Here is a 24085-nt window from a genome sequence, read left to right as displayed (position 1 = left end):
TCAATTATTACCAATCATTATATTCAGATCTGGAGTTATGGTGGGGCCTGTATACGAACCCTTACAGGGCACCAGGATGCTGTGACTTGTTTACAGTTCGATTCTACGAGAATTGTTAGTGGCTCTATGGACTGTAACCTGAAGATATGGGATATTCACAGTGGAGACTGTATAAACACTATAGATTGGAAAGCTTCCGAAGGACATACGGGGGTTGTAAGGTAAGGATATGCAAAGTTGTGGCCAACTACTAATGCTAAGAAAAATTTGGGTTTTTTTCCCCGTTTTTCCTAAAAAAAATACAAATCCTTGCTGTTGTAAAGGACTTGCTGTCAGAGTGTCCATATATTGATTTTTAACATCATCTTTCTATTTTTCACACCTTAAATAGATCCTAAGATTTTTGTCTAGACTTTTTTAATTGAAATATACACTGGCTTTTATGAAGCAATCAAATTAGATCTGGGACTTTCAAAATAAAATCCCATGGAATACAGAATTACCTCCAATTTTAGATGTTGTATTCAATAAGAGCAAATTTTGTACATGGCATGAATAGAGGTTATTATACCCCACGCAACAAAGTTGTGAAGGGTATAATGTTTTTTACCCGTCCGTCAGTCTGTCTGTCGGTCCATCAGTCCATCATCAGTTTTCTGGACTTTTTTATTAACGCTTGCAGATATTGACATGATTTTTTTGGTGTATAAGTTAACCATGATACGTTACAGGTCAAGTGTACGTTTTGTTTTGCCTTGCAGATTTTTACCGAAATTACGGGCCTTGGACTTCGCAAAATGCACAAAAATATGTTTTCCGGACTTTTTTTTCTAAACGCTTGCAGATATTGACATGATTTTTGACCATAGATGACTTTTACATTTACTTCCAAAAAGTTCTTCAGTTATATCAAGGTCAACTGGGATCAACAACGGAAAGATCGGTAGACATTGCAATGGGAGGTCAAGGGAACAAAAACTTGGTTCAAATACTACAAAGAATTAGTAAATGATAGATATATTACAGAATCAATTAAGATATTTTCATGATCAGAGATGTATTTCTACACAACCTTATTGTTCTTGTAGTCTTCAAATCTGACATCCTTTCTTTGTCTAGTATAGAACCATAAACCAGTTTCCACCAGATTCGATGTAATTGCTGAATGTGAAAGTTGTCTTTTTAGTGTGAGTTGTTCTCTGAGGTGTCCTCTTGTTTGTATGACTTTTTGTTTTGTAGTGGTCTCATGGACAATTCCCTGTATTACTTCACTACTCCATGAACACAATAATTATATGTGATTACTTAATGATTGTAAACAAATATTTATGTTTACCATACTGAAAGATTTCATTTTTTTCAGATGTTTACAAGCAGATAGTTGGAGGTTGTGTAGTGCTGCAGATGATAAAACAATCAAGGTATTGTCATGTGATCTTACTTTTTATAGTATCTCCTTCAGGGCCTGTCACTGCTCCACCCACTTAAGTGCTGCAATCTGTAATAATTAAGCAAATTGAAAAATAATGAATCATGTTCAGAAAAAAAACAAACAATTTGACAATGTGGACACATTATTTGGTTTGTTTGTGGACAGAGGATACAGAAAAGTGAGTGAATGATGGGGGAAAGTTAGTTATCTCTCTTTGACCTTTGTTGATGAAATGGCAATGCATTTCATATGATTTATACCTCAAATTACTGACACTTAAAAAGAAATGAATGCCATTTCTGCATTTCAGATAACATTTTGAATAATATTTCATGGAAAGACTTGTGTATGTGTGTTTTTTTTTCCACCATGATCCACCCACTGCCTGATTCTTACAGAGAATTACGCTTTTAAAAAACTTCACTAACTCTCAATTGTCTATATGGTCATTACAACAAAGCATTTTGAAGTTACCTGTTAAGTTAAGAATAATATTGGATTTTGAAGTATTTCTAGGTTTTGTTGAATTATGGGTCAGATGTTATGAACTGTCTTTAAATTGAGTTTTTTTCTTTAAATCCTTAATCTTCTTAAAGCTTAAGCAGATCTAACCTCTGAGATTTTAGACGCATGTCAGTGTGAAATATTTAAACAAACTAGGGAACTTTGTTACAAAAAAACATTTTTATCAGTGAATCTCTAGTCTAAATGTATTAAAGATTAAATAGAAAACTTTGTTCAAAATATGCAATGATTCTAGGATATAATCTTTAGATCTTCCTTGAGCTCTCAGCACATTTATTTAAAGAGAGTGGAATACAAATGATGGAAGATTTAATTGATGGAAATGTAATTAGTAGATTCAACATCTAAATTTAATGAGCTGTGATAGTACTTTTAATTTGTGGCTTCTTATTTTCATATGTATTTAAACTTTGTTGTTTCATTGATTTTAATAGAACGATATAGATTTAAATTGAAATAAAACATTTTGTTGGGAATTTAAATTCATGGTTTGTCCAAATCACAAATACCACAAGAATTAGTGCCCCACAAACAATAGTTCACGATATTTTGATTGATATTTACAGGTGTGGAACCTACAAACCGGAGAGAGATTAGTGACATTACGCAATCACACAGATGGTGTCACATGTCTACAGTTCAATGATTTTATCATTGTATCAGGTTCTTATGACAAAACTGTCAAGTTATGGGATTTTAGCTGCTGTTAGTTCTACTGCCATACTCTTACGAAAGGCTGTGGTCAAAATATAGATTTGCCATGATATGGTCTAGGTAATTGCATTATGTACTGAACATCTTAAAATGTTTTGCATAAACAACTAATCTCTCCTGCAGGTTTATTTGTAGTTGAGTTAAGTCCCATTTATTTTATTATATATCTTAAACAATGAAACTAGTGGAAGACAATTGGATTTAGTAAAAAGAAAAATGTTTATTATCTAAAATTACTGCATAAATGAAATATCCACTTCCTTTTGTTCTAATTCTTATGATTCTAAGAAGATAAAATGCAAATTGTTTTGTGACATGATCTGAGATTATTGTAGAAATTAATGATGATATTCTCCTTAACTTTGACCTTTAGCTTTGATTTTTCTTGGAATATTGTAAAATATTGAAATATTGGAAAAAACCAAGTTTTTGTGATTGACTAATATTTTTGTACAAAAGAGCTAAGTTTGTTGCATGTTTGGGGTACCTTTTCACCTGTCTTATCCAACACCTGAGAGCCCAGTATAATCTTTTTTGTCACCTTTAAAGTTGATGACAATTTCATGGTTTTCAAATATTGGTTTCATTTATATCCACACTCAAGGAGTGGATTGTTCATTGAAATCACATTGTCTATCCACACATCCATCATCCTGTCTGTTCATCTGTCAGTTTGAATGTTGTGGTGAGTTTCTCAACTCACAATTACCAGTATGAGTGGGGGTATCCCTAGCAAGACAACATGTGAAACTTCATTTTAAAAAAAAATAAAATATTTAAGGGTCCAGGTGTTTGATAAATTAGGCAGGTTCTACTGTATTCCTTTCAGGGCCAAATATAATTAACAAGTAGATTCTCATCCCTGCCTGCCTGTAAAAATTTGACTAAAATAAAAAAAGAGTTGGGGCTGGAATTTCAAAATTGGGATTTTTTTTTCGTGTCAGTTTCTAATTTTTAGATATTATAACACACAAGTCTTTCATTTTTTAGTGACTAAATGATGTTTCTTCTCTGAAACTGATGTGGCTATGGATTTAGAACACATCTTTACTTCAAATAGCTAAAATTAGGCTAGCAAATATCTGGTAAGCAATAAAAGATGAAGATAAAAGTAAAGTCCTCCCACCCACCCCATATTTTTTGTGAATGTTGGATGAGAATCTACCATTTAGGTTTACTTGGCCTTAGATTAAAACCAACTAGTACTACATTTTGTGTCTAAAAACTAGAACATTTTTATGCCACCTGCGTACAAAGTTTATTTAATTTTAATCACCACTATAAATTCTCAATCAGCATTAAAATTCTAGTCATGCCTAAATTCTCGTCACAAATTAAATCACTAACATAGTGACCACACAAAAAGACTGAACATGCATCATTAATTTTTTGTTAATGTTTTTGTTTCCTCAAATATTTATTCATTTTTTATTTAATTTTAAGGGGGTTTGAAGAAAAAACTGCCTCCTAAAACATTGTATTTTTTTACATTAAAAAAACTGAATTCTTCAAGTCAGAAATAAATCATTGGAAGATTTTGGGATGTTCCTTTAATGATTGTAATATCACCAAAACCACATTAAAGTATAAAACCATTTACAGAAATAAGGCAAAAAATGATAGTAATTGGCAACCAATATCATTTCAATCAATTGTTGTACTGCTCAAATAAGAAATGGCACTTTTATTCCTTTTTATAGATGATTGTTATTGACCGGATCTATTTTTAGAACAACAATGATTGATATATATAGATCTGTTGTGAAGTGTAGATATTTTGAATGTTGTGGAATGATTGTAAGTGTGTGGTGGTAATTTTATCATGTGTGTAGATAAACTGCCCAGGGGTCAGACACCAGGGATGTTTGGTCACCTAGAGTTGTAATTTTGTACTCTTGAATGTTTGTGTGATACAAAGAATATCACAGTGTTGTATCTTTGACACAATAGAAACCACATTTTTGTCTAATTGGCACAAAGAATATATAATATAATTCTGTATTGACCATATAATATCACATGATTGTCTCACAGTGACCTAAGAAATACCATATTGTTGTTTTTTTTTAACCAAAGAATATCAAATGATTGTCTCTGTGACACAAAGAATATCAAATGATTGTCTCTGTGACACAAAGAATATCACATGATTGCCTCTGTGACAGAAAGAATATCACATGATTGTCTCTGTGACACAAAGAATATCTGATGATTGTCTCTGTGATACAAATAATATCATATTGTTGTTTCTGTGATACAAAGAATATCACATGATTGTTTCTGTGATACAAAGAATATCACATGATTGTCTCTGTGACACAAAGAATATCAAATGATTGCCTCTGTGACACAAAGAATATCAAATGATTGTCTCTGTGACACAAAGAATATCAAATGTTTGCTTCTGTGACACAAAGAATATCGTATTGTTGTCTCTATGACACAAAGAATACCACATGATTGTCTCTGTGACACAAAGAATATCAAATGATTGTCGCTGACACAAAGAATATCTAATTGTTGTCTCTGTGATGCAAACTTATGACAGGATCATAATCTTTGTGAAATGTGTAATGGTTGTCTGTGGCACATAGAATTTCTCATGATTGTCTCTGTGACACAAAACATGCTTGTCCCATAATGGTGTTGTTTTTCTCTGTGATACTTTAATACATCTTGGTTATACATGTGTGACACTAAAAGATTCAATTATTGCATTTGCAACACAAAGGATATCCTCTGATTATCTCTTAGATCAAGAAGATATCACTAGATAGTATCCATGACACTAAGAATATTTCACTACAAAGTTTGTCATTTTAATGTGTAAAATTAACAAAAAAATGGCTAATAATGTCCTAGCACCCCCTCTTCCCTCTTTTTGAGGAACCAGGGCTGGCACCATTCCTTTCAAAGTGTCTGGACCTGGTCCTGCATTGTTGTTTCAGTGATACAAAAAGTATGTGATGAAATAGCTCGATTGTTGCTATTGAATACAGATTGTTTAATATTTTCATGAATACTGTATGATACTATAAGGTTCCTTTCATTCGATTTCAATTTTTTTGCCAATCCGAAGCAAGTTGCACTGTTCACTATAAAGTAAGCAATTCTAGCTCTTTGTTAAATTAAATGAAAAATCATTAATTCTATCACGAAATGGTCTTCCATGTTTTCTTATTTGATATTTGTCTGCATTACTATTAGCGAATCACTCAGTTATTCATTGTGTCTCCTTGACATAAAGAATATCACATGATTGTCTCTGTGACACAAAGAATATCACATAATTGCCTCTATGACACAAAGAATATCACATGATGGCCTCTATGCCACAAGGAATACCACATTGTTTTTTTTCACCAAAAGAATATCACATGATTGTCTCACAGTGACACAAGGAATACCATGTTGTTGATTTTTTTCACCCAAAGAATATTACATGATTTTCTCACAGTGACACAAGGAATACCACATTGTTGATTTTTTTTCACCCAAAGAATATCACATGGTTTTCTCTGTGACACAAGAAATATTACATTGTTGTTCATTTCAATCAAGCACAATAACTTGACTCCAAGTGAAAGGATCTCTTTGAAAATTTTTGTCTCTGTGACATAAAGAATGTCAGAGTGTTGTCTGTTTGACATGAAGAACATCACATGATTTTCTCCATGACACAAAGAATATCATATGATTGCCTCTATGACACAAGAAATATCACATGATTGCCTTTATTACACAAGGAATACCATATTGTGGATTTTTTTACCCAAAGAATAACACATGATTGTCTCTGTGACACACAAAATATCAATCAGGTACAATAACTTGACTTTAAGTGAAAATGATTTACAAGGTGTCATACCACAGAAGGATTATGGAGGTTATGATTAGGATGGTTTATAAATTAGGGGTGTAAAGGTACCTTTTGGATTCTGGTCAAGTTCTTAAGAATGTTTTTTTTTTCATTTGGACAGTTTTGAGATTCTGTTCAGATCTTATTGAGACAGTATTGTTTGCATGCATCCACCTAGTCTAGACAGTTGTTTTAAAAAGTTAACCTAGTCTTGACAGTTTATATTTTATTGAAAAGCCATTTGCCTAGTCTTGACAATCACCTAGTCTTTCTCAAGCCTCTTATAATAGCATAATAGGTAATTAATGCTCATTCATTGTCATTGTACATTGCCATACTATTTCTATTTTTTTTTTAACTTAAATATCTGTGGTGAAAGGGTTTTAATGCATTCTTACTAAAATTTCCCATCCTCCCAAGTCTGGGTATTGAGACTATCTTCACTGGTTCAAAGGAGCTAAGTTGGACTTTGAAGTCAGATTTATAAAGACACAAACTAAAATTAAGTATAAGGTACTTCAAAAGGTGCATTATTTTCTCTAAATTTTTTTTTTTTTAACAAAAGTAAGCATTGGTATGAGGTTTGTCGGTATTCCACTAGAAAAGTTAGAAAAAAATGTGTATCTTTCTGGACATCTCTGTATTAACCTAACTGCAAGAAAATGATCCCATTATTGATGTAAGCAGCAGGAGCACATGCACAATTAAATGGTGTAATTAAAAGTCATTCATCTTCTCAAACTTAACATATTTGTACCAATTCATATTTTTCATTAATTTGGAATTTGACAATCATTTCCATCTGTTTTTATAATGGTTACAGTTCTATGTATCCATTTTAAGGGACTACAGTTTTTTTGTTTTTTTTTCAGGTGTAGTATGAAATTTGAAATAAAAAGGCAGGATAAATTTTTTTCTTGAAATGAAAAGGAAAGATAATTAATAAGGAAAAAATAAAAAGGCAGGAACTCGTATTATCCTAATATTTGATTCAAATTTCAGTACTTTGTGCTGAAGAAAAGAAAAGGCAGGACCTATATATTCTCTTAACAAAAAGACAGGAAAGAAATGCCATCCAGCCCTCCCTAAAAATAAAGTAGTTGGTCCCTTATTCACCATCACTTATTATAGAAATGTGTATATTTAACCATATTTGTGTATTTATGACTGTTATGTGTGTACATTAGTGTTTTATACATAACTGTTCACCTCAATGTCATGTACCTTAACATATATCATTACTGTGTGTACATGTGTATTGTTATTGTTTTGTAATTGGTTGTGATTTGTCACATGGTTACCATGTAATGATTAGACATATTGCCATATTTTATATGTTTACAATTCTTTTTTAATAAAAAAAAAATTGAATTCTTTAAGAATTTTATTGTACAGTTCTATGAGAAAGAGAAATTACAGACCTGACATTAGGCCTAGGTCAGAGATTCTCTCCATACACAGGTACTATATTTCTTTTATATTCCACATGAGATCAAACAATATGTAAACAGGAAGTAGTAGTTTTAAAATTATGGAAGTACCAAACAAATGCACCATAACATGCATAGGCTACATACTCATAAACAGTTTCTAAGCTTTAGCTAACAAAACTGGTTGTGTGCAGAGACAAAAGTTGCACATGCAGTTAAATCTTTCATTAGTTCAAGCTGTCAGATCTTCAATCAAGATGAAAACTTATATTTAATTGTATTCAATGGGACCAAATGCATGCTATTGAAATTTGATTCCACCAGGCCTTAGGTACTCAGTTTTTCTCCTATTCATAGTTAAATACATAGGAATTTATGCCCCATTAATAAAGACAGCTGGAAGTCAATTTTTAAATAAACACCTATTTTACCCCTTTTGTCTTTTTTTTGGAGAACTGTAGGGGCCAGTGACCCCCATCTCAAGCAGCAAGTAACAAAGTATCAAAATTTAATAGCATTTGGTTAAATACAATTAAAAAATAATCGCATACAAAAGAATTAACAACTACAATATCATAACATAATACCACAGCAATTTTTTGCCGCTGTATAAAAATAAAAAACTTCAATAAAAAAAAACCCAAACATTTCACCATGCCATGGCATTTGTTTGAAGTGTTTTAAGTTATAGTCTAAAAAACCAGAAATCCCATTTTTAGCTCACCTGGCCAGGGCCGTGTGAGCTATTGCCTGCACTTGACCTCTGTTGTTGTCATCATATGTCATCGTTAACAATTTGTCAAAACTCTTATCCTCTGACACTACTTGAGTAATTAGAACCAAATTTAGTATGAATGTTCCTTGGGGTATCCTGCATAAAACTAATGTGGGGATTTTTGATTCATCAAAAAACATGGCCACTCTTACTAAAATTAGAACATAGGGGTCAGACAATAGTTTTTCGCATAATCTCCAAAACAGTTAGGTTTAGCTAAATTCTGACACAAGAAAAAGTGCTCTGCAAGATGACATCTATCTGTGGTCAAATTCTCAATTTTAATTTGATAAGCATGTTGGAATTATAGCTCTTTTTTAAATTTTTTTGGCTATTTTTAATGTTATTTCTTTCAAAAATCTTTGCCTCTGACACTACTTTAGCAATTAGAACCAATTTTAGTATGAATATTTCTTAGGGCATTTTTTATAGAACTGATGTGGGGATTTTTGATATGTGGGAAAAAATGGCCGCTGTTAAAAAAATAGAACAAAGGAGTCAGTCAGAAGTTTTTCTCATGTATCTCCAAAAGCATAAGGTTTAGCCAAATTCTTTCAATTGCTGAAATGATCCTTATTATTAGGTCTACAAAAGTTACTAGGGATCAAAGTTGTTGGATGACTCCTTGTTAGAGTTATTGCCCTTGAACAGCAAAAACTTATGTTTTTAGCAGTTTTCAGCCAATCTAGAAAACTTTAATAGAATGAAAAATTCAAATGATGAAATGATCCTTTATATAAGAAGTCCTACCAAAGTCTTCTTTGAGTCAAAATTGTCGGACAGCTCCCTGTAAGTGTTATTGCCCTTGAAAGACAAAAATTTAACGAGGTGAGCGATTTGGGCTCCTGGGAGCCTCTTGTTATAAATTATAACATCATTTTTTGTGGTTTTATAATGGAATCAAGCTGTCAGCATTAAGCAAGTAACTATAAGTATATGTGAATGGATTAACATGAAATTCTCTAGAAAGGTGCCATACGACAAAAGGAGGCTAGGTTTAATTTATGGGTAGTGACTGGAACCATTTATGAAATAGATATCGATGTGGAATCCATCTCTTAGGGCCCTGGTATAGTAAAAATGCTGTACATAAACCATTCATAAAATCTTTACTTTGACATCCATATCAATCTTGAGATAATCAACCCTCATGCCAAATATCAAAAGCCTAAATCAAAAGTCAAATAGTTACAGCCTGAATATGAATCTGTCATGCAAAATCACATTAGTTTGACCTTAGTATTAGATAAAGTATAATGTAATCAGTTAACAACTCATCTTTAAAATTGATGAGAAAAATACAAACTTTTACATAAATGAAGTGGCAAATCGAACTTGAAAATCTTTCACCATTTCTGAAAGTGATTTATCAATAGTGAAAATGATGAATGCTGGCTAAATCACTGACTTAAGGTCAAACCTCAAGATCAAAGGTCACCAACTATGGTACCCCACACATCATTTTGAGCTGAAATACTGTAGTCCGAAATTTGACCCCTCTGGTCTATTTTAAGTAAAGGCAGTCATGTTTTTAGCCATATGAAAAATTTCCACACAAGGATTGTTATAAATACACTATGAACATTCATGCAAAGTTACATTCTGTCAAATGGTATCAGAGGAGAAGATGTTAGAAAAAGTTAACGACGACAGAGAATAATGCTCACAATGGACACATAGTGATGGCAATTGCTCACATGGTCTTTAGGCCAGATGAGCTAAAAAGTTGATGAAAAGGGACCACTTTGAATCTGGTTGAGTTCCTAACCTGTGTCTAATATTTTAAATGAAGTCAAAAGCTAGTGCCATATCAAGCTAAAATGGTGTGTCCATACTTGCCCTTATCATTCAGGCATTGATCTCTTCGGTCATATCCAACTGTGCCCTGCAAAGCATTTTATTGTATAAGTTCCATAACTTGGAAACAAAATAAAATTGCTTCACATTGAGCAGATAGATACCTTTGCAATGGTCCACTCCTGAACAGATGAGGCATATATTGCCACAAAATTCAAGCTTGATAAAATTTTAAATGTGATTAAATGCTTGTGACACAGGACAAGGTTTTAACCAAAATAGTTAAATAACTGAAATTTCTGCAACAAGACTTATTAAAATAATGGACAATGTGATTTTTATAGATCTCAAAATCGTGTTTCTGTAGGGTATGGTAAATGAGCACAGCTTAACATAATAAATAGGTTGAACACTGAACAGTTAAAGCAAACATCAAGACACCATTCAAACTTGATACAGCTTTGAATTTTTACTGCATTTAGACATTTGACACAGGATAAAATTTTACCAAAATCAAATTAGCCACTTTTTAGCCCTTTATTCCTAAATGGTTCTAATCAAACAACCCAAATCAATCCAAAATTTCCTTACGAGCTATGGCACCTTGTGGTACAATTTTAAAGTAATTCATTTTCTTTTACTCAAATTATAATCCACAAATCAACAAAAATACTGGCACTTAATTCTTACCTGGCTCCAGTCACAAACCCTAAAATCAATCCAAATGTTCCATTTTGTGTTTTGTCACTTTGTTGTCATTCACTTTTACTCAAGTCATTGTTGGTCCCTCATTTCTAAAATGTTCAGACTTCAATCAAGTTTTGACCATTGATGTATAGAATATTGTGAAACAATATCACAAAGATCCCTAGGCTACCTCTTACAATTAGACTACTGGAACAGGGTTAAGTTGCTACGAGATTGAAGTCATCACTCCATCACGTCATCATTACAGTGTATCTATCTGCACCATGAAAACTGATTTGTTCAACGTGTCATAGTTTTCCTTTCATCTTTCATCCTGGATTGATGTTTTATAAGCATCTTGGCAGGTGTTTCTAAAAAAGCAGTGGATGCTTACCATACCAGTGCTCCAGGTCCATGCTCCCAGTTTTTATTGGAGTCCGAGTTGCTCATTTACTTTTGTTACTTTGTATGTATTTTTATTTGGTTATTTCATGTTCTGTGTTGTGTGTGTCTGTTTTCTACGTTTGGTCTTTGCCCCTGGATTACATTTTTTTGATTTCCGCTAGAATCTTGGTTCCTTGATTACTATTTTACTGGAGTTTTATAGTTACATTCTATGAAATGCTTGTTTTTTGTCTCTAATTCTAAAATAGTTGGGGCCATAACCTCCAAAATCAATACAAATCTTCCTATTATGGTCTGGAACCTTATTATAAAACTTGATAAAGATCAACCTACTAATCTTACTAATATTTGAGGATACAGACAACAACAATAGCATATTACCATTATACAATTGCAACAGGTATACCAGAATATGTCCCATCTAAAACGATGGGTGTATAGATTTGTTTGTTGGAGTTTAACGTCCGAGCAGCAATATTTCAGCTAAATTCAGACGATGAACATGAAATAGATGATAAAATGAACATGAAATGATGATGAAATGAAAAAGGAATGGGACACAAGGACAATGGGGTCAACAAATTTTGATTGCCACCGGAAATAGAGAGAGGTGGGTAGGGTCGGGCAATTTAGCCTCCTGTGGTGGAGCCCTATGGTTCCTACTCCAGGAGAATACCACAGTAGAGTTCTTTAACGTGCGAGGAACGTGGCATCTTTCCCAACACAGTGCACCACTATGGTTTGCTGTCAGGTTTTCCGTATTATAGCCTGACAACCCCAGCATGTAACACGCCAGGGGTACCCCATTCCACCACCTGGGGCACACATCCCAGTTGCTCTGTGGGCAGAGTGCCCTAGCCCCCGACTAGGGTTCTGAGCGCTATTTCATCGCCTTTTACGACAAGCTTAGCGCTGCTGCAGGCCTATTCTTTTAACACCCGGACCTGCACCGGGCGGGGTGTATAGAAAAAATACATATACCAAAAATATAAAAATTTTACATGTATTTAAAAAATAATTAAAACATTTTTTTATAAAAAGAAACAAAACAATCATTTTAATAGAGGAAACTATACCAAAAACATATTAAGTAGTATTCCAGCCAAGAATCATGCAAAATATGATTCATGACTAAAAAGTCTACATACTTTTATTTTTGATATTTTGTTTGAATAGCCATAGCAAACAGAAATTTACATTCAGTTTTTCATGTAACCCATGTTCTTAGGAGATAAAAATTATATAGAATGCACTGTAGATTTCAAAATTAAAGGAGATAACTCTGTAAATGACTCTCAAATACAATAGAATCTATTGAAATTTCAATGTTGATTATCTCCTAAGAGCAGGCAGATTTGAATGAATAATTACACATTTCATAGTATAGACCAATAAAACAACTTAATTACAAAAATAAAAATATGTAGCCTTTTTTGGGATGTATCACATTTTTCAGATTTTGCATGATTCTTACAAAGACTGTTAATTAATACATCAACAAATTAAAGTATGCATACCTCAACTTCAGTAGAAAAAAAATGCAGTACTTTTTTTATTTAGCATGTAGTTCACGATGCCGAGGGTCATACGGTAAAATAAGGACCTATTGATTGCTCCAAAAATCATCTGGACTGAAGGGTAACTGATGTCCTTTTAATTTTTGGGGTAGACTTTCCAATTCGACCCAATGTATCAGGAACTATTTGCTACCATTATATTATACTTTTCAAATGAAGTTACTTTTCTACTATGGAGTATTTAAGTGGAAGAAAAGAGAAAATCGAATATCAATATTTTAATTCACAGTCCATGTAATTTCCTAGTGGACCATATAATGTTATACTGATCAACAGAAAAGAAAAAAAAATTAGAGGCTCAAGAGAGCCTGAATCGCTCACCTGGTTAACCATTTGCTTATTTGAAAAACTTGAGGAATGAGACAGGCTAAGTTAAAATCAACTAAAATTATTCATAGCATTTTCATGACCTGAACCAGAATTTTGCTAAAGGGAACAATTTTTCAATTTTTTTCAAAAACCTGTCTTATGACCCCTAAATTCCATTTTTAGTATAGGCAGCCATATCTATTCACGGATTAAAAATCACAACAGTCATTTTGAGCACAATACACTGAAGAACTATTATGCTTATTTTCATTCAATGATCTTAAATTGTTTTAGAGAAGAAGACTTTCAAAGTTGTACATGTGAAAAAAAAAACTACAAAAAAACTGTTTCAGGGGTCGTAACTCCTACATTAGTCAATGAATGGTTTTGAAAATTTTGGCATTGGTCCTTCTCATGATGCTTAACAATTTTAACCATGCCAGAAATTTGCTAAAGGTAACAGTTTTTGAGTTGTTTGCAAAAAACTGCCATCTGACCCCTATGTTCTATTTTTAGAAAAGGCGGCCATGTTTTTTTCATGAATCAACAATTCCATCTGTCAATTTGTGTGGGATACCCTAAGGAACATATATGCCAACTTTCATTGAATTCTGTGCAATGGATTTTGAGAAGAAGATTTTCAAAGTTGCACATGAGAAAATACAAAAAAAACTGTTTCAGGAGCCACAACTCCTACATCAGTTGACCAATCGTTTTGACAATTTTGGCATAGGTCCATCTCATGATGCTGAACAATATTATCCAGACAGAAATTTGCTTAAGGTGATATTTTTTGAGTTATTTGCAAAAAACTGCCATCTGACACCTATGTTCTATTTTTAGTAACGGCGGCCATGTTTTTTTTCATGAAACACTCCCAACAGTCATTTTGTGTGGGATACCTTAAGGAACATATATGCCAACTTTCATTGAATTCTGTGCAATGGATTTTGAGAAGAAGATTTTCAAAGTTGCACATGTGAAAAATGCAAAAAACCTGTTCCAGGGGCCACAACTCCTACATCAGTTGACCAATCATTTTGAAAATTTTGGCATAGGTCCATCTCATGATGCTGAACAATATTATCCATGCCAAAATTTGCTAAAGGCAATAATTTTGAGTTATTTGCAAAAAACTGCCATCTGACCCCTATGTTCTATTTTTCGTAATGGCGGCCATGTTTTTTTCATGAATCAACAATTCCAACAGTCATTTTGTGTGGGACACCCTAAGGAACATAAATGCCAATTTTCATTGAATTCTGTGCAATGGATTTTGAGAAGAAGATTTTCAAAGTTGCACATGCGAAAAATGCAAAAAAAACTGTTTCAGGGGCCATAACTCCTACATCAGTTGACCAATCGTTTTGACAATTTTGGCATAGGTCCATCTCATGATGCTGAACAATATTATCCAGACAGAAATTTGCTTAAGGTGATAGTTTTTGAGTTATTTGCAAAAAACTGCCATCTGACTCCTATGTTCTATTTTTAGTAACAGTGGCCATGTTTTTTTTCATGGATAAAAAATCCCAACGGCCATTTTGTGCAGAACACCCTAAGGAACAATCATGCCAAGTTTAAAACCTGTCAGTCCAGTAGTTTCAGAGGAGAAGATTTTTTTAAATTTGTCCACGACGACGACAGACGCCAAGTGATGGCATAAGCTCACTTGGCCTTTGGCCAGGAGAGCTAAAAAGGAAACAAAGAAAAAACCTAGAGTATAACATCATGATAATTTCAGTTTCTAATAGCGTAAATACAATTTTCTGGTCATGAAAAAAAATATGAGCATATGAAATTTCTCAAAAATAAAATTATAGATGAGTGTCAGTACATAGAGTATATATGTGCAGTACATTTGTATTATGTACCAATCCATATAAATAAAGTACAGAAAAAAAAAAAAAAACACATCAAACAAATGATGCCTTTTGGATGTTCCTGTTTTTACATAATTATTGTCTTTTCTGCATACAGATCTGTATTTTGGAGAAAACAATGCATTCATTTCCTTTCTAAATAAAAAAAATCAGGAACAATTACTCTTGCCAGTTTCAATTACAACCCAGGGGATGCAGAGTGAAGTGAGGCAAATTTTTGGAGGTAGTACTTGTGAAAAATTCAAGATTTCATGCAAAATTTTTTTTTCAAAATTTTAGGGGGTGCACCCCTGCTTGAATCTGCCCCTGTCTAAATTCACACCTGCAACTTACATATGTTTTTTTCTCAAAAGAGCAACAACTGAATGACAACCTGAGAATCGTTAACCATCTATGAATTAGAATTAAAATTGAAATAGGTGGGTTTTTGATATGCATGAATCACCTCCTGTTTGATAATTTGAAACTGCATTAGACATTGTAGTACGGAATCATTTAAGTCCTGTTTTTCAGAAAAGTACAAGTATCACATTCATTTACCTATCCAGTGTCTAATAGATGAAAGGAAGATAGGGAAAATATTCTATAAATAGCATGCATTATTAATATAAATATATCACAGCAAATACTATATGATTAATGACTAGATAACAATGGATAAATATAAAATTCATTTTGATATTTAAGAAAACATCCTAAATTCATTCAAGATTTAAAATTTCATTCATTCAATGATATCATTGTAGTAACATACAAGTATAATGTGAGTATAATGATAGGACTAGGTACACTTAGGGGTGTTTTTTGGCCTCTTAATAAATTGCATTTCTTAAACATGGCAATAGAAATCTATCAAAAAGTGTTTCATACATAACTAAAGATTAACTGAAACTTTAATAAATATTCAACATCAACATATCTGAACTTGTGGTAAGAATTGCTAACCTGTACATTTATGCTTTTAATTTAAAAAAGAAAATTATGGTATATTACTGGTAATTCAAGATTACAAAAATAGCTCCAAACAATTAATTCCTGCCAAAAAAAAAAAAAAAACAGTTATCACATAATCAGTTTAACACATTTTTATTTTCTGTTACTTTTTTTTTTTAAGTTTAACATTTTTTTTCCTGAAACTTAAATTTTTTTAATAATCCTAAAGAGGTAGACACAAATCATAGTAAGTTGTAAAATGTTCTGAAATAACTGTAAAATAACATGTAAATGGTCGACCTTATCTTTTGCTAGGACTCCTAATGTTATGTTCAGTTTAGGCTACACCAAAAAAAATTCCTACATTTTCATCCGACTTTGTTCATATTATGGGAGGGTGTGCTAATTTTATCATTTATTTTCTATGTATACTTAAAAATACAGTAAACCAAGATCTTCTTTTCAGAATATACTGTAAACATTTTAATTTTCACGGTTCTGTTAAGTGCACATATTTGTGGGTATCAATTTTCCAGGTTTCAAAAAAAAAGGATTAGTGTTATATAAAGTTAAAAATCAATGTTGCCTGTACAATTTTTCACGGTTTCCAGTCCAACACAAAAATAGTGAAAATTAGTACATTTACAGTATATACTACATCATTTATCCCAAACTCTGGTGAATAATATTCCCTTCAGGTTCATCAGACAGTCTTTTTCATATTGTAATTTGGCAGCTACAAAAACTCATCTTTTTACAACCCTTTTAAAAAAATACTTTTTTGTTGTAGTAGGAAAATTCTTTCAAATTAACAATATTCATCTTTTGTTTTCCTTTTAATTTTCATTTCAGTCTTTTTCTTACCATTTTAATCAATGACAACATAGTTTTGAGTCGTATCATTCAATGAAACAGAAACAGAATCATCAACAAGTTCAATTTCAACACTGCTTTCATCAGATGCTGTTAAATCAATAAAGCTGCTTTCAGTGGTATCATCCTCCATGTTCACCTCATCACTATTAGTAATCATAAACATATCTGGTTGTAAATCTGGATTTCTTGCTTGTGTCTGTTTTTTCACTGGAGACAAGTACCCACAAATGCTACCGTTTTTCAAAGAAGGCTTTTTTCCAAGTGATCTCAAACTTGAAGGATTTGAGCCCAAGGTACTATTCAGTCCTGATGAACTAGGCTTTGATCTTCTACATGACCTAGAGATTTTGCATAATTTTAATCTTTTTGCTTTCTTTATATTTGGTCTCAACCTACAATTCAATCCTGACGAACCTGACCTTCCAGATGACCTTGCGGTTTTGCATAATTTCAATAATTTTTCTTTTTTTTTATTTGACCCAAAGCTACTACTAATATTCAGTCCAGGTGAACTTGACTTTGACATTCTACATAAACTTGAGGTGTTACATAATTTCAATCTTTTTACTTTTTTTGGATTTGGCCTCAAGCTACCAATCAGTCCTGATGCACTTGACTCTAACCTTTCACATGACCTTGAAGTTTTGCTTAATTTCAATTTTTTAATTTTTGATCCTACAGCTTTGTGAGATCTTGACTTTTTATGAGATTTCACCTGGACAGGAGTTGTGATTGGTGACATGGTCTCATCATCACTATCAGGTATGTACTGTCCACTTTTCAAAATCTTTATAAAATCCTCTTCATTTAAACTATCATTTAATGTTTTGGAATTAGATTCTTCATTTTCATTTAAATATTCTTTATTAGTGAAAGAACTCCTCCTAGACAGTGATTTTTTACCAGACAACAAAGATGTCTCTTCTTCGTCATCAGAGTCAAATATAAACAAATTATAATTCAGTTGGTCATTTGGAAATTCCATGCACATACTTTGTGACGCATCAGGTGGTGTACACACAATAAAACTGTTATCAATTTTTCTTTCACATGTACTTATACTCCTGGTTGTGGGACGTCTTGCACATTTCACATTTGCAACATCATCGTGTAAAACTTTAGTACATAATGCTTTTGCTGTTTTAACTACTTTGCCATAACTTTGCCATGTCATACTTAAATCATCTGAATCATCATTTCTTACAACAAGTGAATCCATGTTTTTCACATGTGAATCTTCTTTTCCCACATGACTGTAAGTCACATCACTTATGGTGACATCATTATCTTTATTTTCAACATTATCGTCATCATCATCATCATCACTGCCAAACAAATCATAATGTTCACTTCCATTTTTTTTGGATTTGCCTTTTTTTTCTAAACTTTGGTCTTGTCTCTTAGCAACTTCTTCCATTTTCTGAACATGCACTTCGTTAGAACCACTGCTTACAAGAATAACTTCATCATTATCAACTATATGTCCTTCTGTACTCAATTTCTCTATTTTCTGACTTTGATCTTCCACTTTATGTTTAGTGTTAGAGGTAATATTGCTACAACTAGTTTCCTTCCTATTTTTTCTTTCTTGTTCACTCTTTAAAGCATGTGTCTCATTGATTTCATCTTCATCAAGGTCAATATTGACCTCAAACTGGACACTTTCACACACAGTACTACAACTACTATCTATCATTATGATATCTTCACCTGAAGTTTCACTACACTCTGTTTCTTTGTTTTCAAAAAGTTCTGATTTGTGCTGTTCAACATTTCCTGATAAAGTTTTGTCTTCAGAACCAGGTGGTTTACACTGATGGTCAATTCCAAGTAATTGTTTGTCTCCTACGTCACCATTTTCATCATTATAATCTACACTGTTTAAACTTTCCATTGTGTTTCTAGAAATATGCCCATCCTCCACTGCTTCCGTTGGATTAAAATTCATGCCTTTATTTCCATGTGCATCCACATCTTCTTCATTCTTAACATTTTGTTTAAGATCAGAATTATTCTTAAATTTTAATTGTGCAGCTATCCTATTTGAGTATAAAATTTCTATTTCAGCTTCTTCTACAGTAGTAATCAAGCTATCACCTGATGATGACAGGGTCTCACAACTGAAATACATAAATAAATGTTATAAAATATGAATCTCCAGAGTACATCAGTAGTAGCTATCAATAGGGTCTGTAAGATTTGTTCTGATTTCATCTTCCTTTCCGATATTTTTTATGTAGAATGTATTGAAATCCAAAGACCGATCTACATTTTTTTGTTTACTTCCAGGATCAGGAAACAATGCATTATAATGCAAAATCTTCTCTTTTTTTTGCTTTTTTTAACATTTTTATCATGTAGAACTAGATACTTGTCCATTTTTATCTACATTTTTACAAAAAAAGATGTTTTGCTTTGAATACTGAACTCAATGATATGTTGATGACAAACATCCATGCATTTGAATGGTAGACGTGGACCAATCCTCATGAAACCACAGAGTCATGAGATGAGACTTACATACCCTATATAAGAATCATGCAGATTTTATTTATGGGTCAAAAGATCACAAATCTACATTTTTAATGTGAAAACTTGTCAAGCCTGTCTAAACCAAGCCCCTTTAAGATTTTAAAATGTGTTCGATAAATAGAGATGTTTGGTTTACCAAAGTTCAAATAAAAATAAAATGATTTTTCCCCAGCTTTGAAAAATTCTAGGATTTTGATTGGTTGATGCCGCATGCTTAAAAAACCCATATACCCGAATGTGCTAACCCACCAGTCTAATTAAAATTAGCCCCTCCGATTTTTTATTTGTTTCGCCGGAGTACATCAAAAATAAAAAAAATGCAAGGTCTAATTTGAATTAGACTTCCTAACCCACATACCCAGACATTGCTAGCTAATACCCCGGGGAAAGTCACACGGATGATTTCTACACCATTTGCTGTTTGTCATAAGGTCTTCATGAATGAAATTCCTGACCTAATTATGCAAATGACCCACGTCGAAGTCACACACTTGTGACGTTGTAGCACATAGTGTTATCCGACCAATTAAAGTTGGCTGACTTCCCTTATTTTAAAAGATAAATGTTGAATATTTTTAAAGGTGTTGGGTTCTACTGAAGGTAGTACTCTACATTTTGAAACAGAATATCTAAATTTTTGATTTTTCATATTTATTTCTACATGTACTAAGAGTAGGAAAAATGACATTTTCAACATGGCACAATTGTTTCCACTTATCCAGAGATGCTGCTACTTGGGCAAAGACCAGGGAATAAAATCGTCATCCATGTTAATATTCGTAGATTCAGAAATTTTCAACACCCATCAGTACCTTGTACACCCTTCAGCTTCACCTCAGGACATACTTGGTACTTCAGGGAGTTAAAATCTCTGTATCTATGGATATTAACGAAGATAACTAATAATAAAAGTACAGTAATAAGTCTCTCTTTTTGACAGTTTTCCGATTATTCAGGGTTTGGTTTAGACAGGTTTCTCTGTATGTTGGTAAAATGCTTCAGAGCATTTAAATTTAACAATGATTTTATATTAAATTTTTCCAGTGGTGGGAAAATATCTACAGAATACACAATTCCTTTTAAAAGGTAAGTAACTCTGATTTTGCCATTATAAACTATCATAACTTTCACCTCAAATATCTTCTACATTTTTTTTTTTAAAATCATTACCCATTCCAACAGTAAATTGTTCAAACCTCACTTACATCAGGAACAAACAAGAGGTCCCCAGGAGCCTGAATAGCTCACCTGTTTAAATTTTGTCTTTCAAAGGCAGTATATATTTAACAAGATAGATGTTGTCCAACAATTTGGACTCAAGAAGACTCATAAGGATCATTTCAGCAATTGAAAGTTTCTTTTTATCTATTATTGTTTTCAAGATATTGGCTGACAACTAAAAAAAAAATAAAAACATCATTTTCACCTTTCAAGGACAAACTCTTACAAGGAGTCATCTGACAACTTTTATCCCTGGAGACTTTTGTAGGCCTAATAATAAGAATCATTTCAGCAATTGAAAGAATTTGGCTAAACCTAACAGTTTTGGTGATATATATACAAAGAACTAATGTCTGACCCCTATATTCTGTTTTTAGTAATGGCAGCCATGTTTTTCGACTGATCAAAAACCCCTACATCAGTTCTGTGCAGGATACCCCAAAAAACATTCATACCAAGTTTAATTCCATTTGTCAAATAGTGTCAGCGGAGATGATTTTTTAATGAAATAACATTAAAAATAGCAAAAAAACTCAAAAAAGGCAATAACTCCAACATGGCTTAACAGATTAAAACAAAAATTTAAAGCTGCATTAGCTGTCATTTTCGTAAATTTTTGTTTCTGTTGAAATATGCCTTAACTTCGAATTATTTCTGCTAAATTGTACTTTTCCTGTATAATTTCATTTGATATCCACAAATAAAATGTGTAAAAGACTTGAAATAGGTGTCTATATATTTATTGTCTTGCAAGACAAAAAATTGACCTTGATAAATTTGTATGCATGTGACATCTGGTGACCTTAATCCGTGGATGTGCTATAAAAGTCGCTTTTTTTAAAACAAATCTGATTGCAAAGCGAAAGTGGTTAATCAATGGCAAGGAGGACAGTCGCACTCAAGCCATAAAAGAAAAAAGTTTGTATTTAATGCAAGGATCCTTTTGAAATCTATGTATTGTGATATAATGTGGCAAAAATATGGTCAGTAACTGTCATTATTTATTTAAAAACTAATCAAGAAATAGAAGAAATGAAATGTAAACAAGACACATGCTTACCTGTGTATCCTTTATTGTTACTTTATTTTACCAAGGTTTAAGTATTTTTAACCCAGGTTAATGTACTGTAAGCAATCTTAAGAAGTAATGGCGAAAAATAATTAGATCTGAGCTATTGATCTTCTTTGATTAAAAAAAACGTTTTTTTCACAATATTCTGTAGGTGTTATCGACATTTATTGCTTCAACTGTATTACTACAAATTTATTTCATTTTATCAGCAAAATTAAGAAGAATCAAAACTGAACGAATTTGGCAGCTAATGCAGCTTGAAGAGTTTTGAAAACTGTTAACAACGACGCCAGACACCAAGTGATGGCAATATAGCACACATGGCCTTCAGGCAGGTGAGCTAAAAATATGTGACTTTTTGTCACATGAACCACATTATTCTAATTTACTTATTGTCTGCTTTCTTATTGTAAAATATCTTTTTAAAAAATTCTTGTTAAAAAAAGAGTTGTCTAAGGTTATCTAAATTATGTTTCCCCTTTATGAATTATAGAATTAACAAACTACCAAACCAGAGCAATTACTTGTATCTTACCATTTTACCTTGGTTGAGTCAAGATCATTATCACGTTGCTCACCAGGGTCACATCCAGAGCTTGCCTCTAAATTTTCTACCTTTCTGTCATGATTTTCTCCCCTTGTACAAATATCCCCCTCTATCATGTCATATTCTACTGACTGAAGAGCGTTTGTTTGGACAACTACTGCAGAAATCTGCTCTTCATCATCAGGTAAACAAACTCTGCCATCCAGTATTTCTGGTTGACTCCCTTGAGTCAATAGGAACTCTTGTTCATCCAAAGCTGCCAACAAACTCTGACCAGGCAGGGATAGAGATTGTGGTCTAAATATTAAAATGGTAATATTACTAGCAAACAGTCAATAAAAACAATAAGACTGCTTCATGTAGTCATATTAGCCTGTCCCTGATGATGTTTGTAACTACACTTCATTTTACAAAACATAAAAGCTAATCACCAAGCAGTTTAAAACAAATGCACCTAAACGGTCATCTATTATTGAGAAATATAAAAAAAATTGAAGCTCCTTAACTCCTATACTTCTTTTAAATCCAAACATCAGTACAGAATGCATGTCGAAGGGACCAGTCAAAATGTTCATGTTATCCAGGGTTTGAGTCCTCCAAGGTTGAATAAAACCCGGAAACAGTTTGGTTGATGATTGTTTCTGTATTTACATCATTTGTTGTGCGTGTACATGTACTCCACTTTACTGGGTACTTCCCGAGATCTTGCGTATCAGAAGATATTTTTTGTGTGTTGTATATCATGTTTTAAATATTGAATGAAACCAAGTGTTTTAGGGAAATTTTCTTTTTATTTTTTCTACAACGAAAATGTCAAAAGTGCATAACATGCTGCTTTGTATGGCTCATAATCAGGAGTATTACCAAGCAATGTGCTCTAGATTACTACAATAAAATTACAGATTAAAAAGCAAAATGAATGTTGTTGAAATACATTTACTATCATCTGTTTGTTTAATTAAATGTTAAGATACCATTACAATTCATATGTAAATTTTCTTTTTGAACAAAATATTGGATATCACTGTAAGTAAAATTTGTTTCTTTCCACTACACACACTATTTTGAAAATACACAAATCAAGCCATAAATAGTGTCTACAAAATAATTTCAAAAGCCACACTAATAGTTGTAAAAACATACTTCAATCATGATTTGTAATAAAGCAATTAGTTTTCCAACTAATTAGTTGACTTCAAGACACCAGGGTTAATTAACCTTAAAGTCCTATCAAGGGGACTGATTGAAAACCTTGAGTTATCCAAGATTTCTATTCATTCAAGTTTGAGTCATCTGAGGTGAAATTGTATTGGAATTTCACTGGGACTTTGAAATTAGTACAAGTTATCCAAGATTTCAACTCTGCCAAGTTCGACAGATTGAGGTTCAACTGTAATTCATCTTACAAAATATTGTCTATATAAGCCTTTTGTTTCAAATCAGAATATTTTCATGCAAACAATTTGTATATATCACTTCTTGTTTACTTTTTCTGATTCTTAGGTAAGTAG

The 24085-nt window shown here is 32.5% G+C and overlaps 2 protein-coding genes across 7 annotated transcripts in view; one reads left to right on the top strand and one right to left on the bottom strand.

The window, feature by feature from the left end:
• The window catches only part of LOC148627869 (uncharacterized), a 48552-nt gene extending 40626 nt beyond the window's left edge, over positions 1-7926 (top strand). For all 4 annotated transcript variants that reach the window (XM_088580754.1, XM_088580746.1, XM_088580764.1 and 1 more), the window contains 3 exons: positions 28-221; positions 1364-1421; positions 2524-7926. In XM_088580754.1, coding sequence (XP_088436880.1) covers positions 28-221; positions 1364-1421; positions 2524-2667 — 396 coding nt within the window. In that variant the 3' untranslated portion in view covers positions 2668-7926. The remainder of the gene's footprint in view (positions 1-27; positions 222-1363; positions 1422-2523) is intronic.
• The window catches only part of LOC148627866 (uncharacterized), a 26844-nt gene continuing 10660 nt past the window's right edge, over positions 7902-24085 (bottom strand). For all 3 annotated transcript variants that reach the window (XM_088580727.1, XM_088580717.1, XM_088580735.1), the window contains 2 exons: positions 22563-22871; positions 7902-19322 (listed from right to left, as the gene is read on the bottom strand). In XM_088580727.1, the coding sequence (XP_088436853.1) occupies positions 17195-19322; positions 22563-22871 (2437 nt within the window). In that variant the 3' untranslated portion in view covers positions 7902-17194. The remainder of the gene's footprint in view (positions 19323-22562; positions 22872-24085) is intronic.

Source organism: Perna viridis, chromosome 1 (genome assembly GCF_037379345.1).
Source record: "Perna viridis isolate PV_CMFRI_1.1 ecotype Kerala chromosome 1, ASM3737934v1, whole genome shotgun sequence".
Taxonomy (NCBI): Eukaryota; Metazoa; Mollusca; class Bivalvia; order Mytilida; family Mytilidae; genus Perna; species Perna viridis.
Note: the sequence above shows the minus strand (reverse complement) of the source record. Positions and strands in the feature narration are given on the sequence as shown.